General features: G+C 35.5%; 1 protein-coding gene and 1 long non-coding RNA gene across 3 annotated transcripts; one reads left to right on the top strand and one right to left on the bottom strand.

The window, feature by feature from the left end:
* Positions 1-2,109: 2,109 nt before the first annotated feature.
* On the bottom strand, positions 2,110-7,702 carry LOC141281601 (uncharacterized). The gene is made up of 3 exons (XR_012335945.1): positions 7,475-7,702; positions 4,127-4,438; positions 2,110-2,299 (listed from the first exon to the last, which is right to left on the bottom strand). It is a non-coding gene; the product is annotated as an uncharacterized lncRNA (long non-coding RNA).
* Positions 7,703-8,642: 940 nt separating this feature from the next.
* slc25a22b (solute carrier family 25 member 22b) lies at positions 8,643-17,701 on the top strand. 2 transcript variants are annotated; one of them, XM_065294459.2, is made up of 11 exons: positions 8,643-8,662; positions 8,743-8,868; positions 8,938-8,993; positions 9,070-9,160; positions 10,602-10,659; positions 12,263-12,327; positions 12,528-12,565; positions 12,637-12,790; positions 12,880-13,034; positions 14,871-14,946; positions 16,322-17,701. In XM_065294459.2, exons 1-11 carry the CDS (start codon positions 8,643-8,645, stop codon positions 16,473-16,475), a joined length of 993 nt encoding a protein of 330 aa, XP_065150531.1. In that variant the 3' UTR covers positions 16,476-17,701. The 2 variants fall into 2 exon arrangements, with proteins under 2 accessions (XP_065150531.1, XP_065150532.1); XM_065294460.2 differs by lacking the exon at positions 12,528-12,565 and having other exon boundaries at positions 12,263-12,323.
* Positions 17,702-19,023: the final 1,322 nt, after the last annotated feature.

Here is a 19,023-nt window from a genome sequence, read left to right as displayed (position 1 = left end):
GCAAAGCGATTGGCTGAACTGCACGTCAAACACGAGGCCTGGGGCGGAGCCTCTTTCTGTATCCGGAGGTCGCATAAGCAGCCTGCATACGCCATCAAGCCTGGTTTATTTAAGTTAACTGAGCATCACATTCGCAAATCATAGCATATTATAACAATTTACAATTAATTAAAACTAATAGTCAACTTTATTATATTTAATATTCTGAAATAAGACAGTCTTGATGACGTATGCGGCCTTCAAATGCGACCTACGGAGGCTGCAGCATTCGGACTGAGAAACGGCCCAAAAGTATATATTTTTTATATTTTTAGTATATTAAAAATAAATGGCCCAAAAATATAAATTCAGATCCTATACGGCCCAAAAACATCTTTTCAAAATTTAAATATATTTCAAAATATACAAAAATGGCCCAGAAATATAAATTCAGATGCTATATGGCCCAAAAATATATTTTCAAAATTTTAAATATATTTCAAAATATATAAAAATGACCTAAAATATAAATTCAGATCACATTCGGCCGAAAAAATATATTTGAAATATATTTCAAAATATACAGAAAATGTCCCAAAAATATAAATTCAGATCCCATATGGCCCAAAAATATATTTCCAAATTGTAAATATATTTTACAATAAACAAAAAATGGCCAAAAATATAAATTCAAATCCCATACGTCTCAAAAATATATTTCCAAATTTTAAATATATTTCAAAATATACAAAAAATGCCCCAAAATATAAATTCAGATCCCCTAAGGCCCAAAAATATATTTTCAACTTTTAAATATATTTCAAAATTTACAGAAAATGTCCCAAAAATGTAAGCACAAAAATATATTTTCAAACTTTAAATATATTTTAAAATAAACAAAAAATGGCCAAAAATATATGTGCTGAAATATATTTTAAAATATGTTTACAAAAATGTATTTTTCACAAATATATTTTTGTAAATTTTAAAGTAAAATATATTTTAAAGCATTTAAATTCACGTCACATTGGCAGAAAAACTTTGTATGTTAAAAAATATACTTATTTTTTATTTTTATATACTTTATGTAAATATACTTATTAAATGTTTTTATTTTATACATAGCTACTTTTTACATTTTATACAAACTTTAATATTTTGGCATAATTCCCATGCTGTCCATGCTAGCTGGTGGTCACCAGCATACCATCACCAAAACTTAACATATGCTGGTCTTGCTGGTATATGACCAGCATGGGATGCCTGTGCTGGTTTGCTGAAGACCACCAGCCAAACCAGCACCAAACCAGCATAGGAATTATCCTGGTCCATGCTGGTGGTCACCAGCAAACCAGCACCAAAACAAAACATATGCATAAGCATGCTGGTCTTTCCAGCAGGGAAAAATATATATTTTTTTACCATAATGGGTTTCCCCTGAAATACATTTTGAAATATATGTTAATGTATGAAGGTTAAAACTAAATACATTTTCAAATTCAAAAATATATTTAATTAAGCTTAACTTTCTAAAAAAATTATTTATATTTAAAACATATTTTTTTTGCCAGAGAAATGTATTTTTTGCCGTATGGGATTATTTAGTTCTTATCTTATTTAGATCTTTATATAGATTAATATCTTACATAGATAAAGATTAATAATTATAATTTACTTCTTTTTGTTTTCTTGATTTTTAACTGTATGCTTTAAAGTTATTTTATTATATTGTGAAACTAGTTTAATTAATTGTATATTTATATAAAAAAGTATATGAAGAAGTTTTATTCATTTAATTTGTGTTTGTTATTTTAATGTTAACACTTTACAGTATTATTTGTTAATGCATTAGCTAACATAAACTTACAATGAACAGCTACAGAAGTTATTCATCTAAGTTCATGTTAATTTTAACATTTACAATTTCAGCAAATATATTTTAAAATCCAAACTGTTCATGAGCCCCATTCACTTCCATAGTGGAAAAATATTAATAGTGAATGGAGCTCATGAACAGTTTACAAACATTCCTCAAAATATCTTCCTTCGTTTTCATCAGAACAAAGAAATTTATACAGGTTTGTAACAACATGAGAGTGAGTAAATGATGACATAATTTAAATTTTTGGGTGAACTATCCCTTTAATTTACAATATACCAACATGATCATAAAATAATACATTTCCCCAGCAGAGGTCGTTGTTTATTATGAGTATATTATACAGTATATAAACCAAAGCTCATAATGATCCGAGCACCTGTGTGCTGTAAATCTCAGCTCTTCGACTCAAACATCATCGATCTCACCATAATAACGGACCTGTAAGGTAAATATATTTGCATAATCCTATCAGATCAGCACTAAACTGTGTAAATTAATTTCTGTCTCTCATCACCTGTACATTCCTTTCATCCATAAACTTTTTCTTAACAAACTTTTAATATTAATAATTGGAGGATATTTAGGTTACATTGCTTTAGATCTAGGCAAGAAGTGTGTTTCAGCTATCTGGGTAAACTTATAAAAGCCTGAGTAAACCTATACAATAACTAATACAATGTTAATAAAGTTTAAAATTTGCCTTATGACATAAGTGATGCATTAAAACTAATATATTTATAAATAATGGTAATAAAACTATACACTTATAGTAACTTATAAGTTTTCATTTTGACTAACAAAAAAAATTGTGTTTTATGGAAATATACATACAGGTATGAAATAAAAACTTAATAAAATAATGAGCAAGAAGAAATAATAAATACATTTTTTGTACAACTATTTCTTTATCATTCTTGCAAGGGCTATGCAAACACATGCATGAATATGTTGTTTTATTTTAGAGAACATTTGCAAAAACAATTGTGGTCATTATGTAACACAATGTCATTTATATATGCTGCTGATGGTTTAAAACTGTAATGAATAAACAAATGATTTCAGACTGAGTATTAAAGGACTCAATATACACAATACATAATAAACAAAAGGTGCTAAATAGCACTTAAAGTGGTTCATGATCATAGGGGAACCATTTTAAGTGCCATTTAGCACCTGTGTAGAACCATATTGTGCTACATAGAACCATATCTGGTGCTATAATGATGCTATATCAACCCCATATGGTTCTTCATAGGTGCTATATAGCACTAAAAATGAGCTTTTGGGGCAATATTTTATTAGAGTGTAAGATTGCAAGACATGAGGATTGAGGTTGATTTACTTATGTAGTAGTTTATTTTTTAAAATGTGCATGAATAAGTGGCAGGTATTATAAGATTTTCTTCTTCCTGTTTCTTTTCTTTCTTCCATTCATGCATGTTACGATGAAATGAATAAAGTTTACTTATGATAAACAAGCTCCTCATGTGACCCACATTATCGCAAACACTTCAACAATTACAAAGTAAGAGAACTGAAGAGATAAATGTATTATCATCAGGTTAGTTGATTACAAGACTTTATTAAGTTGCAGATTAATCAGAGAAGAGTGTCTTGGCATTTCTGTTAGAATTTAAAATGAGCTACAATTTAAAAGTTTGATAAATGTCTGATAATGAGACTGAGGAGACAAGATAAAAATGAAATTACATATGGCATATTAGTCCCCCCCCCCAAAATTTTACAGTTTTGTCATGATTTACTCCCTCTCGTTTCATCCTTTTTTATCATCCACGAAATAAAGTAAAGCTTCTGCTGTCCATGCAATGACAGCGAGTGATTTATCATCTCCAAAACATTAAGAGTCAAAAGCACTATAGTATCATAAAAGTAGTCTATAAAATGTCTCTGCTATATTTCAGATCTTCTAAAGCAGTAAAATCCATATACATCAAAAAAATGGTTAAATTTAAACTTGGTTCACATGACGCAACAAACACATATTTTGAAACCGCACCCTTCGGAAGAGAAGTCATTGGCCGTCACTGTCCATATTGTACTAAAGAGCCTCAGATGAAAACATTGGTACTACAGAGTTAATAATGGTACCAAAGAGTTCATGTGCATCATGCGTCATTTCAAAATATGTGCTTTCCTCTGTAACGCTCCTTCATGAAGGCAGCTTGACTTGGAAATTATGTGAGCTATTTTAAATTCTAAAAACTAAATGCACAGCAAATCAGAAATCGAATCGTATCAGCTCACCTGCTTTACTTTTAGAGGAGGAAACATGTGAAGAAGTCAAGCAGAGACTTTCGATGGCTAAAGTCAGTGGGATCCTTTTCCGGCTCTGCTCCCATAGTCTTATCTTCCCAACGTTGTCCTTTTCCAACACCGTTATTTACTTTCCCTCTTTCTTCTCTTGTACACTAGCAGCCTCTGTTCATGTTAGCTTCATAATGGGAGGTGTTGGGTTTCTGAACATAATCTCTCAATGGGATGCATTGTGGGGGACTGACTGTGGATTCTGGATAAATGTGAGTCTTGGCATGTGTTTTAGTTGTCCTATTGTTTTAGCTGTGATGCAGAAAATAAAGAAAATCTTCAGGCTTTAGTTTTGAAAAACAGCCTCATATTATTATATTGTTATTTTGAGTTACAGTAAAATACTGTAAATTGACAACTGCAAGAATCTCAGATTTGCTCTTTAAAGAGCTGCGCACAAATCAAGTTAATTAGACTTAAGCATCAGTCGCAAAACTGTCACACTTTCATGTTTCTTTTACAAGCAATGAAATTTTCACACTATTGTAAAATAGACGACAGATTTATTTAGGTTATATATCTGTACGTGCACTTTTTTAAGCAAATTGAAAACCATGATGAGACTTAACAGGGAGCAATTGCTTCTTTATAGAAAGATAAAAGGGTACATATGCCCATTTTTACAAGATGTAATATAAGTCTCAGGTGTGCCCAGAATGTGTCTGTGAAGTTTCAGCTCAAAATACCCCACAGATCATTTATTATATCATGTCCAAAAAATGCACCTATAGTGGGAGCAAAAAGCGCTGTTTTTGTGTCTGTACCTTTAAATGCAAATGAGCTACAACTCCTCACTTCCTTACCAACAGACAGTGAGCGCTTTTGGTTAAAAATACATCTGATTCCTGTGAATACAATCTGAGACAATAGTATCTTTAGCAGCATTAGCACTAAACACTGTAATATTACTTAATACAAACGCGACAAAATTAAGTTGAGTTAACTCGAATTGTTTATTCAAACAACGCACCCACCCGGTTTAGTTTTGGGCAGCTGTAAAGCGCGACATACTTCAATTTGCAGTCTATGCACAAGCACCAGTCTTCTGAACAAACTCAAAGATGAAACAAAAACTCTTCTAAATCTCAAAGATAAATAAACATTAAACACTGAAAAGTCTTTCTTTTTAGTTAAAAAAAATATAAAATAGTGTTTAAATTAAAATTTCACTGTCCAAATGCAGTCCCATGCAAAGCATGCCGGGAACTACGAGTCTAATGCCTAGTGAGCTATGTTTTCTAAATTTATTCATGTAGTTTCAACACAAAATTATTAAGTAAATTTCCTTCTTACAAATTTAAGTGGATTATACATGATAAAATGAAGCTGAATTTACCCATTAAAGTGTTCATTTAGATTTACTCAAATTATTCATATTTTTATGTTATTTTAACTCAAATTTTGAATGATTTGTTTTTAATACAGTTTACTCGTTTTATCTTTGTTAAATCTACTAAGGCACAGAAACACCTTTTACAGTGTTGTAGGGTTGTTGTGCCACACACTGTCAACACATATTTATGTCCAAATACCTTGTAAAAGTGGATTTTGCATAATAGTTGTTCTTTAAAGTATTCAAACAAATGTCACTTTGACAAAGGTCAAATAAAATGTCACTTTTATTAGCTGCAGTTGGTATTTTTTGGACACCTAAATATAGTGCTAAATATTCAGTCGGATTTAAAATTCATCTTGGTAAGTTATGAAATATCTCTCTCTGTCTCTCTCTCTCTCTCTCTCTCTCTCTCTCTCTCTCTCTCTCTCTCTCTCTCAGTCTGTATGGTTATAAATGTCTTCATTCTTTCACAAAACTGTACTACATTTCCACTAATGGATATTTGGGAGTAGCTTGGATGGAGTCCACACCTCTGCCTTTGATCCTGTGTCCTGTCGGTCTGAAGTGATTTCCTGAATTCACTACACATGTTTTTGAAACACTGCAATGTTTGTAGTCAGCAGTTGCCATGGTTACAGAAATGTACACTTTTTCTTTGCGCATTTTTCTGCAGGTTAATGTATGGACACTTAAAAAACATGCATGAAACAAATAAACATATAAATGTGCACTTGCACAAACACACCCATATGGCAAAAAATACATATTTTAAATAAAATGCCCAAAATAATATTTGTTGAAATATAGGTTTACAAAAATATATTTTTCACCAAGATACTTTTTGGACATTTTTTGTACATGTTGAAATATATTTTAAAGCATTTAAAGAATATATTTAGCCCTCCATATATTATCATTTATAACCAAGGAAATACATTCAATTCACACTGGAAGAAAAACTTTATGTTAGGTTTAAATTAAATATATTTTCAATTTCAAAAATTTACTTTATAAAATTAACAAATATTTAGCACATATTTAAAATATATTTTGGCCAAGAATACATTTTTTTACCATATGGATTGTAAAATTAGAAATGTATTTGCTTGCCCTTGAAATACATTTTTAAATAAACCGTATGTTGATATATGAAGGTTAAATATAGGGCTGGGCATAGATTAATGTAGATTAAGCTCATACAAAATAAAAGTTTTTTTTCTATAATATATGAGTTTAAGCTTTGTATAAATATTATGTATATTTAAACAAACACACATACATAAATATACATTTAAGAAATGTTTTATTTATATATCGTTTTTTATTTATATATATACTATAGAATATATGAAAATATTAATAAATATATATACACATGTAAATGTTCCTTAAATACATACATGAATGTGTGTGTATTTATATATACATATTAATTACACACAGCACAAACTCATATGTTATGCAAAAAATTACTTTTATTTTGTATGAGATTAATCTAGATTAATCTATGCCCAGCACTAGTTAAAACTAAATATATTTTCCAATTCAAAAATATATTTAATTAGGCTTTACTTTCTACAAAACGTATTTAGCACATGAAGAGTTTGGTTCCAAAATGCAATAAATCCATTTGGACTAATTTTGGAAAAAAATGTGTTTTCTATACCAAGAAAGTGACAAGATGAAAACCACAATTTTCTGTTACAAACTTACACATATCATCTTTAGGTTATAAAAACATTAAAAAATTCAAATCCATAATTAGATTTTCAAAGATTTGTTATAAAAACGATTTTTTCCACAAAATGCAATAAATGACAACTTTTCAAAATGCTATAAATCTATCATTATATAAATGTGCATTCATCTTTGCCATGTTATATTCATTTAGTTGAGTAGTGGTATATACGGATTAAAAAATAAACGTTAATGGCATTAATGGAAACACTTACTTTGTCATATTAATAACACTGTCATTGCCGCTGTCATCCTTGGGACGTCATCGCTGAATTTATCTGACATAAATTATTCGATTTTGATCGTTTATGTTTCTTCCCCGCCACAGAAAACAACCACAGGTTTATCAATGCCATCAAAGTATTATTTTGTTTTTGTTTGTTTGTTGATCACGAAGTACAAAGTAGATGAGGAAAGCTACGATTCTGTGTGTATTAAACGCACCGCCATTATTGTTTACAGTGCGTGGATTCAGATGCTGTGATTGGTTAAGCGGATTTATTGCATTCTGCAGAGAAGGAGGACTGGCGTTTATCACGTTTTGGGGGAAAAAGAAGAAAAGATGACAGAACATGCTGGATATTGGATTTTACGTAATATTGACCTGATACAATACTGATTTTGGCAGTAACTCCTTTTTTTTAAATGGCATTTGGAACCAATCTCTTCATATATACGTCAACATTTAAAAAAGTTAATCAAAGTTGTCATAAGACAAGAACGGGTATTGGGTATTAGTTTTAAAACATATTTCTATGCCTTATTGGCAGATGGACACCCTGCAGACACATAAACAGAAAATCTCATTCAGGCACAAAACAAAACAAAAAAAAAATCAAATGGATGCAAACTGCAACACAAACAAATATTTTAAGGACAGAAAATGTACAAGTTCATTCAAAAGAAAAACCCAATTTCAACACCTGAATTTGAGTTTCATGTGATATATCGTAGCAGCGGGAATTCAGAAAAATAGCTTTTTAACCAAGGGCTGGGTCAGTAATGGACAGAACACACTGCTGGGTTAAAGACGACCCAATGTTGGGTTGTTTTACCAAATTGCTGGGTTGTTTTAGACTATGGTTGAACAACAACAAGTAACAAGATTATTTTAATAGTAATATTAAGTTTTGTTATGACTTTCTAGGTATCTTTACTTCAAACAGAGACTGTCCACCAACAAATCACAGTTCTTCTTCTGTTCCAGTTCATCTTCTCTGTGTTCGTGTTGGACTGATTAATGCTGTATACAGAAACAGTGAACAAGATTTCACAATTTTCATCATGTTTGTGACACCCTAATACTAAGACGCTTTGAAAAATAGTGTTTGTGAAGATATAAATAGTATGATAGCAATTGTGTGACTTTAATTACATTATACAATGTCTGAGAAGCAGCTCAGGTGAGTTTTATTAAACCTGGATTTATAGTAAAGTCTTTCTTCAGTGCAGTAGATTTATATGCTCTATCATGTTGTTTCAGTCTGTCAGCTAAACTCATCAATGGAGGGATAGCAGGATTAATTGGTGTCACTTGCGTGTTTCCTATCGATCTGGCCAAAACACGCCTCCAAAACCAGCAAAACGGATCTCGGATCTACACTAGCATGTATATGAGCAAAAAGCATTTGTGATTAATGCCTGTGCTTGTGTAGATAATGTTGTTTATATTTCACAGGTCTGACTGTCTCTCGAAAACCATCCGATCGGAGGGTTTTTTTGGAATATACAGAGGTGCGATGCAGCATGCTTGTTTAGGAAGTTTGTGCCTTTCATCTTCATCCCATATTTACACTTTACATTTTTCCAGGTGCTGCAGTTAATCTGATGCTGGTAACTCCAGAAAAGGCCATCAAACTCGCAGCCAATGATTTCTTTAGACATCAGCTGTCCAAAGATGGGTGAGATTACGATAACACACACACACACTTAAATGTAATAACCATCATTCGTTCTTTCACTTATACACATATGACATGTTAAAGGTGTTGTGTGTCAATTTTAGCAGCAACTAGTAGTAGGATTGCAAATTGCAACCAATAGCTCACCCTTAAATTCAAAACGCATACGGTAGCCACCCAAGGACAAACATTTTGTCATCTGAGATGACGTAGGGACCAAACGTGCTCAGTTTGTCCATTTAGGGCTACTGTAGAAACATGACAGCGACTTCCATGTAAGGAGACCCGTGGTGTATTTAGATAAAAACGGCTCATTGTAAGGTAATAAAAACAATACAGTTCATTATGTAAGGTCTTTATACATCACTGATAATATAGTTATGTAGATTATATTCAGTGCTGCTGCTAGCCATTTCGGTGCCCTAAGGATAATTCTTTCCTAAAAAGTGCTTAATTATATTTCTATAGGCTAATGAAATAATAGCGGCATTATAATTTTTTATTAGTCTATTTTTGGTGCCCCTTCAGCACTTGGTGCCCTACGCACTGCGTGTGATATGCGTGGTGAGAGCGGCGGCACTGATTATATTGTATTTCTGTCAAGAGATTACACAATGCACCTTTAATGCATTGCTGTGGCAATAGCAAACCTCCAGACTCAAGGGGTCGATACAGAGTTACCTTTAAATGAGAGAGCCATTGAAGGAACAGTTCTTTAAATATGAAAATTGGAGCAGTGTGGATTACTTCTGTAAAGGATGGATGGACTTTTTGGGCTTCAAATCAAAAGCACCATTTACTACCATTAGAAAACTTGGAACAGCCCGGACATTTTTAATATAACTCTGACTGTGTTTGTCTGAAAAATTATAATCTTAAATACGTCGCGGATGGCTTGAAGATGAGTAAATCATGGGGTCATTTTCATTTTTAGGTATCCCTTTAAAACATATGTAAAACATTGTGTTTGAAACATATTTAAAACAATTTTTAAAGCCGAAGAAAGATTTTTACTGATTTTACTTCATGAAAGCTCAGTGAATTTTTTTTTACTTTAATATTGATATTGTGTGGTAACTCGCTTATAAAATCAAGTAAAAGTTACTCGAGGCTGTGCTGTATTGTGTTAAATTAGGGTTGAAGGAATTGTATTGACTCCGCTTCACATCGTGCCCAACAACGCCATTCGGCCATGACAGAGCCCAGCCTTTAGTACCTTTTTGCTTACATAACTCAATAAAACTTGAATACCTTCAGCTGACCATCTTTGTTTTGACACAAAAGCTAGTAAATTATTGATTAAAACAGTCCACATGAGGGCAATAAATTATTGAATTGTGTGCATGAGTGTATACCACATATTCAGTACCCCGGAGGGTCATTTTTTTATAAAAACAAACTTATTATTATAATCTAACAGTAATCTCATTCTCTCACCCAGGCAGAAGTTGACATTGTTTAAAGAAATGTTAGCTGGCTGTGGAGCGGGTACCTGTCAGGTTAGTCACCTATATGACAAGAGATACACACAAAACATTAGTTTTAAAGGTGTATTCATTTTTTTCTCATGAAATTTTATCCAAAGAAATTGAGAGCACATATTTAAAGGGCACATTTTTACAATATGTAAGTCTCAGGTGTGCCTAGAATGTGTCTGTGAAGTTTCAACTCATAGTACACTCACCTAAAGGATTATTAGGAACACCTGGTCAATTTCTCATTAATGCAATTATCTAATCAACCAATCACATTGCAGTTGCTTCAATGCATTTAGGGGTGTGGTCCTGGTCAAGACAATCTCCTGAACTCCAAACTGAATGTCAGAATGGGAAAGAAAGGTGATTTAAGCAATTCTGAGCGTGGCATGGTTGTTGGTGCCAGACGGCCGGTCTGAGTATTTCACAATCTACTCTGAGGATTTTCACGCACAACCATTTCTAGGGTTTACAAAGAATGGTGTGAAAAGGGAAAAACGTCCAGTATGCGGCAGTCCTGTGGGCGAAAATGCCTTGTTAAAGCTAAAGGTCAGAGGAGAATGGGCCGACTGATTCAAGCTGATAGAAGAGAAACTTTGACTGAAATAACCACTCGTTACAACCGAGGTATGCAGCAAAGCATTTGTGAAGCCTCAACACGCACAACCTTGAGGCGGATGGGCAACAACAGCAGAAGACCCCATTGGGTACCACTCATCTCCACTATAAATCGGAAAAAGAGCCAATTTGCACGAGCTCACCAAAATTGGACAGTTGAAGACTGGAAAAATGTTGCCTGATCTGATGAGTCTCGATTTCTGCTGAGACATTCAGATGGTAGAGTCGTAAACAGAATGAGAACATGGATCCATCATGCCTTGTTACCACTGTGCAGGCTTGTGGTGGTGGTGTAATGGTGTGGGGGATGTTTTCTTGGCACACTTTAGGCCCCTTAGTGCCAATTGGGCAGCGTTTAAATGCCACAGCCTACCTGAGCATTGTTTCTGACCATGTCCATCCCTTTATGACCACCGTGTACTCATCCTCTGATGGCTACTTCAAGCAGGATAATGCACCATGTCACAAAGCTCAAATTATTTCAAATTGGTTTCTTGAACATGACAATGAGTTCACTGTACTAAAATGGCCCCCACAGTCACCAGATCTCAACCCAATAGATCATCTTTGGCGAGGCTTTATCAGTGTGATGTCACATTGTCAAGAGAATCAGAACTGCATGTCTAATGAGACTGCTTTGGTTTAATGGGGTGGAATTTTTTCATTTATGGTGGCTGTGTTTACACACTGCCAACACACATTTATGTCCAAACACCTTGTAAAATGGGATTATGTGCCCTTTAAAACAAATAAAGTTAAAACATGATTTGCAGTTCCAGATCAAGTTTGCTTTTGCATAGAATAGGTCACCTCTACTTCGCATGAACAATTGTGTCTTTAAATTAGAATTGTTATAAAAGCAACAATGCCAACTAACATACAACATAATGGGAGGAAGATTTCTTTAATCTGCTTCTTCATCCGTAAAGTTGGATTGGAAACGAAGGAAATGATCCTTTAATGCTACCACTAATGTCTTTCTGCGTGTGTGTATTATGCGATTTGGCAGGTAATTATAACAACTCCTATGGAGATGCTAAAGATCCAGTTGCAGGATGCTGGCAGAATAGGTGAGTGACGCACAACTGTCTGTCTATTGTCTTTCAGAGATGTCTTACTTTGCCAAGTGCCATTAGACATGATGTCTCGTTTATCATCAAAATATGCCTATTTTGCATTTTTAACCTAGTCTTTTGCTAAAATATATGTCTGAATGTTCGACTGCTGGAACAAATAATGAGTCAATAAAAGTATGTTAACCAGAAATTGGAAAGTCAAGTTGAGCCCATTGCATTATGGGATACAGTACTCAGTATAAATGGGTCATTTATGCATGATAAATACTATAGTTGTATGGTGCTACACTCCTTTTGTTTCTGACAGAGGCACAGAGGAAGCTGATTGGCCATCAGGGCAGAGGAGGCGGAGCCAAAGAGAGCCTCGTGAAATCTCCCACTGCCCTCCAGGTCTCTAGAGATGTGCTGAAGGACAGAGGCCTCGCTGGTTTTTATAAGGGCCTTGGTGCCACTCTATTAAGGTTGTCTAACTGAGTCGTTCAATCTGTGAGACATCATGTCTTCTTCTGTGTGTCCTTTATCTCACTGAGCTGTCTTGTGTGTGTCTCAGGGATGTGCCTTTCTCTGTCATTTACTTCCCACTGTTTGCTAACTTGAACAGCCTGGGCAGGAGGAACGCTGATGGTTCCGCTCCGTTTTACATCTCCTTCCTCACCGGCTGTATTGCGGGCTGCATTGCAGCTGTTGCTGTCAACCCTGTGGATGGTGAGATGGTCTGTGCTGAATGATTGGATTCACTGAGTGAGCTGTGTGTGTGTGTGTGTGTGTGCAGTACAATTTTAAGGACCACTGACCAAAACCAAATTGAACAATTTATAGAAAAAAAACACCCAGTAGGTGGTGCTTTAACATAATAAGTTACAATGAGGGCTACATGGGGGCGGTGTGGGGCTATTTCATGCATTCAGATTTATTAACACTGTTTAAGAGTTGGATTCCTCATGCTAAACATAGGCAAAGTGTCAAAAAGCAGTTGGACGTATGAGTTTTTCTGTGCCGAATGTACTTCACCAGGGTTTGTAAAAAGTTTCTTTTTCGAACATGAAAGATTCATACATAAAAATTCGCTTTAATTTTTATGGCCAGCTTGAGTGCAGTAAGTACAGTGGAAGTCCTTATATGGGCACTTTAACTGGAATAGCGCACGCACACACCAACCAAGAGCTGACACGAAATCTACGTCACCAGAGAGGTGTGTTATTGTATGCGAGGGAAATTAAAGCTTGTTCAGTTTCCCAAAGAATCCAGACTTATGGAAAGAATGGATATAGTTTGTTTATCCGGGGTTTATACGTTGGATTTTGTTAAAATGGGGCGGTCCCAACCAGGTCATGAGTCGCAGGCGGTAAGTAAAACTGCATCAAATGTCTGTGTTTTGTTGGCAATCGGTGCATAAGTGCATGTAATGTAAACAAACATGTAGTGAATCATAAGACAGTGGGATAATGTTTTATGTGTGCTTGCTCGTGACTTGCTCCGTCCGCGGTACACCTCCAGGAACTCAGGTTTATTTGGAAAGAATGGCTACAGCGGTTGATTCGCGTGTGAAAGCTGCACGTGAAATTCTAGTCATCGAGACATTCACGTTGAAATTCGCATCATGGAAGAGGCTTCTGCGACTCTTCTTGCTTCCTGTAATCACGTCACTACTAGAGCAAGCTCTTGATTGGTTAACACTGTGCGTTTTTCCGCCAAAGTTCAAATTTTTCAACTCAAGCATTTCCCGCGGCGATGCTCAATTCGCGCTATTCGCGCAAACTAGATGCACGAATGAGGAGGAATCATGTCTACGGCGGCGCGCTAAACACCTCATTCGTGCCGCGAGACCTCCAGACACGCGTCAACTCGTCTTCACATTGACTTAACATTGTAATCACTCGTGCTTGACGCCTCTACCGCGGCTGGTTTGAACGCAGAATTATGCAGGGTTCACACCAGATGCGCTAGAGGCGGCAAGCACGAGTGATTTAAATGTTAAGTCAATGCAAAGACGTGATTAGGCATCCTGCGGTGCAGGTACACGCGAATGGCGCAGAATGCAAATTGAGCGTTGTTGTTGGAAATGCACTGAAAAGGAGTTGAAAAATCTGAACTTCGGCGGATTTCTGCACCGCGTTAAACAATCAGGATCTTGATGTAGTAGTAACGTAATTATAGGAAGCGAGCGGAGTCTCAGCAGAGTCGCAGAAGCCCCTCCCATGCTGCAAGTAAACTCAAATGTTCAAGCGTCCAACTTCGCGCGAATAGCGTGTTTTTGCCGCCTCTACCGCGGCTGGTGTGAATGCACCATTATACTGCTCTATAGGTACTTAAGATTAACATGAGATAAGTGTGTTATGTGAGCTTTAAAGGGATAGTTTATCCGAATATGAAAATTCTCTTATAATTTAATCACCCTCATGTTATTACATTTTACATCCTGTAATTATACTATGGCCTTTAGAGATTACAATGTTTTTACTATAACAACAACAATTTCTGGAAAGGGGAAACAATCATAAGGAAGTTAGAAACTGATGTGTATGTATCTGTATGTGTCAGTGATAAAGACCAGGATTCAGTCTATGACCCGTGGAAGTCAAGAAGACACATACAGCGGAGTAAAAGACTGCCTCAGGTAACTTTCATTCATATCCTTCATTTACAAAGTCGTTGAAGTCTGGGATTAAAAAGCCCATCTCACCAGACTTGTCCCTCCATTGACTTCTATTCATATATATGTGCAAAAGGGAGATCAACAAATGGAAAGTCATTCAAAGACGTGCTGCATTCTGCTGAATTTTCATCTTTCGGATTTATTTGTGGTTATATGATGTATTATTTATTAAAAAAGGCCTTGAGCGTGACATCATATCCTGTTCATTGCAAAGTGCGATCTTGAGGTCTTTTCTGAGTGTGAACTGCTGACAAGACTTTAGTCCGCCTTAAAGTTTTCCTCTGCAAACGCAAACTTGCATATCGCCAACTTTAATTTGTATCCGTGGTGCGCAACTGAAAGTTTATCTAAGATTTAGCCACAGTGAATTGACTCAGTCTGTGTTTATCTCTAAAGCTCTGCACAAACTTATTTTCCATTACAAATATTCAAAGGATAATTCAGTCTATTAAAATGTGTTGTCGTTGTGGGCAAGTTTCACATTATTGCCAAAATAGGTGAAGAAGAGAAAGATCAGAGACAATTTGGTCATTTCAATCTTAAAGGGATAGTTCACCCCACAAATGAAAAGTTTGCCAAGGAAACAGGAGCAGCATTGACTTCCATAGTAAGAAAAAAATCTAGATAAGAAGTTGTGGTTTAAAAGTGCATATTTTTTATTTGTCTTGTCAAAAATGACAATCGTTTTGCTAGATAAGACCCTTATGCCTCGTTTGGGATCGTTTAGAGTCCTTTGAAACTCCATTGAAAAAAACTGTTAAGTGTTGAGTAAAGTATTAAATGTTGGGCTCTATTAAAGTCCATTAAAATGAGAAAAATCCTGCAATGGTTTCCTCAAAAAACATAATTTCTTCTCGACTGAACAAAGAAAGACATCAACATTTTAGATGACATGGTGGTGAGTAAATTATCTGGATTTTTTTTATAAGAAAATTGACTATTCCTTAAATTGACAAGATAACTCGTCTATGGCGGGAAAATTGTTAACTGGACAGTCACACTAAACTTTGAGCATACAAATATTTTTAGACATTGATGCGAATTTGGTTGGCCAGCGATTCATCCATCTTTGCTTTATAGTAAAGAAAAGTCACGTTGTGGCGTATGGATATTCTACTGGTCACGTCTTTACGTGATACGAATTCGCAGGTCAGAGTTCACCAGATACGCAGCAAAATATCTGCTTTTCTGGTCTGACACATAAGTATGAATGGAAGTCAATGGAATGAAAGTGTGGTGTGACAGCCCTTAAGGTGGGATTTAAACAAAAACAGTCAGCTCCACATTAAACAGCAAATAACTGATAAAAAAAATCTCCCTAATCATCTCCCTACAGTAAGATTCTTCGCAATGAGGGTCCTGCTGCGTTCCTGAAGGGGGCGTACTGTCGCGCCCTGGTCATTGCTCCGCTTTTCGGCATCGCTCAAGTGGTTTATTTCCTGGGAGTTGGTGAATTTGTTCTTCATCTCCTTTCTGGACAGAAAAACTGAATCCATTATATGCTATGTATTCAAACAGTAGTTATCAAATGTTAAATTATCATAGGCTTCAGAACAGCATTGATAAAGTTTACATCAAAGGTACACTGTCAGAAACAATGGTCAAAAAATTGTCCCAGTCAAGGGGCGACCTTCCGATTTCTTTTGTGAAGCCAACATGGAAGTGACTTAAACTGCAATTCATCGACTGTCCACTAGAGACTGGCTCCAAAAGAGAATCCCAACAATCTCAAAGACCCCTCATGTAAAAACTTTACTTTACTTTAAGTGTTTTTGATTAATTTTTTGTAGGGGGTGAATTTTTTGTAATAATTAAGGGTGACAGGGGGATTGCCGCTGCTGTCACTACCGTTAAGCTAGGTGGGCGCAGTTTCAGCAGCCTGGCACCTCAGCTTCACCCACATTCTGCCTCTTTGCCCATTTTTGATAATCCAGGAGTGATGTGCGGTGACGCTCTGCCAAGATGGAGACAGCAGGCTCTGACAACTTTTTGCTTTGAAAATGCTCTTCAGAAACCTATGGGTGATATCATGGACACTACATCCATGTTTTATACAGTCTTAGTCCCAATTTGTTGCTGGGGCTTTACCCTTAAAACGTGTTTTAATATGACCAATTAGGTTCAGATATGTATACATTTGGTTTCCAATATGCACCTGTGATGTATAAGGGTGCAAAGATGTACTTTTTAACATATATTGCCAAATGTGGTCTGTAGAGGAGTTTGTCCATTTAGGGCTACTGTAGAAACATGGCGGCGACTTCCATGTAAGGGGGCCCACGGTGTATGTAGATCAAATCGGCTCATTCTAACTGTGCATTCACACCAGCCGCGGAAGAGGCGGCAAGCGCGGATGATTTACATGTTAAGTCAATGCAAACACGCGATTAGGCATCCTGCGGCGCGGTACACGCGGTAGCCGCGGGGCGTTCCGCGCATTCCTCGCGAATTGAGCGTTGCCGCGGGAAACCCGCGAGTTCAAAAATCTGAACTTTGGCGAAATTCCGCGCCGCGTTAACCAATCAGGAGCTTGCTGTAGTAGTGACGTGATTACAGGAAGCGATCGGAGTGGTGTAGTCTCCGCGGAGTCGCAGAAGCCCCTCCCATGACGCGGATTTCCGCGTGAATTTCTCGAATGACTAGAATTTCACGCGCGGCGTTCATGCGCGGATTAAGCGAGTAAACTCAAAATGTTCAAGCGGCAAACTGGACGCGGTTCACGCGTTTTTGCCGCCTCTTCCGCGGCTGGTGGTAACCCACAGTAAGGTAATAAAAACTTAACAGTTTATTTTGTTTTTATACACCACTGATAATATAGTTGTTTAATTGCATTTCTGTCAAGAGATCTTTTTAAAATATTAACAATGCACCTTAACGTATGTTGCTGAATCTGAACTGTACCTGTATATTGACCATCACTTTAAGTTATAATCCATGATTTTACATTGTACTAAATCTGTGATTATAAAGCTTTTTATCCCAAGGCTATAAAAATTTAAGCATTCAAATGAAGTGCTGCATTTGGTTATTTTGCACTTTCGTGTATTTTGAATAAATTTAAAAAGACAAATGGGTTTCATTAAGGCTGCCCGAACAGTTAAGACATCCAGACAGGTTTTCACCTCACGATTAAAAAGAAATGCCAACATTTTCATTTATTTATATCTTAACAAAGAGAGAATGCAGCGCATAAAAAGTTGTTGTTAGGCAAAGTGTGGCTTCATGAAGTTATGGTCTGTCATGTTTTTAAAGAGGTAGTGCCCTAGAGTGACCACCCCCAGGGCACACGCCCAATCCTGCAATGTAAAAATTTCTGTAAAAATTACAGTATTACTGGGTATTATTGGCAACTAGCTGCCAGTAACTTACTGTAGATTTTACATTTATGTTATTTACTGGCAACAGTTTGTTCAAAGTTAAATGAACATGAAACATTTTTTACAGTGTGTCTATGGCTAAATCTGCCCTGGTCGTAGCAATAGACAATACATTGTATGCATGAAAATTATACATTTTTAATGCCAAAAATCTTTTGTAATAGATGGAATTTTGGTAAATTCCTACAGTAAATATATCAAAAATGTATTTATCATTAGTAATATATCATTACTCAATATTTAAATTTTTTGCAACCCCAGATTTCAGATTGTCAAATAGTTTCAAACCATACATCAATGGAAAGCTTATTTATTCAGCTTTCAGACAATGTAGAAAATTTAAGAAGTTGACCCTTATGACTGATCCAAATGTCACATTTATAGTCAAAAAAATGTATATAATTGCTCAGAAAATGAATTTATTACCAATATATTGAACCAATTGTTTATAGTCTATACATCAGAAAAATATTAGTTTTAGATGAGGAGAATATACACGAGTTATTGATGTCACAAATAAGGACACACATTTTTATGAGACGACATACTTTGTAGAAATTATGTAAATTAAAATGCACGAACCGGAAGCAATAATACCCAACAAATGAAGAAGCAATGAATTTTCATGTGTGCATTTAAGAGGAAGATGTTATGGATGTTA

Source organism: Paramisgurnus dabryanus, chromosome 2 (genome assembly GCF_030506205.2).
Source record: "Paramisgurnus dabryanus chromosome 2, PD_genome_1.1, whole genome shotgun sequence".
Classification (NCBI taxonomy): Eukaryota; Metazoa; Chordata; class Actinopteri; order Cypriniformes; family Cobitidae; genus Paramisgurnus; species Paramisgurnus dabryanus.
Note: the sequence above shows the minus strand (reverse complement) of the source record. Positions and strands in the feature narration are given on the sequence as shown.

What these genes read in the sequence shown, in the direction of transcription:
- slc25a22b (XM_065294459.2), top strand. Translation starts at nt 8,643, where the DNA reads ATGTCTGAGAAGCAGCTCAG. An exon ending in TCTCGGATCTACACTAGCAT is followed by an intron (nt 8,869 to 8,937) that starts GTATATGAGCAA and finishes TATATTTCACAG; the next exon opens with GTCTGACTGTCTCTCGAAAA. An exon ending in GATGCTGGCAGAATAGGTGA is followed by an intron (nt 12,328 to 12,527) that starts GTGACGCACAAC and finishes GAAATTGGAAAG; the next exon opens with TCAAGTTGAGCCCATTGCAT.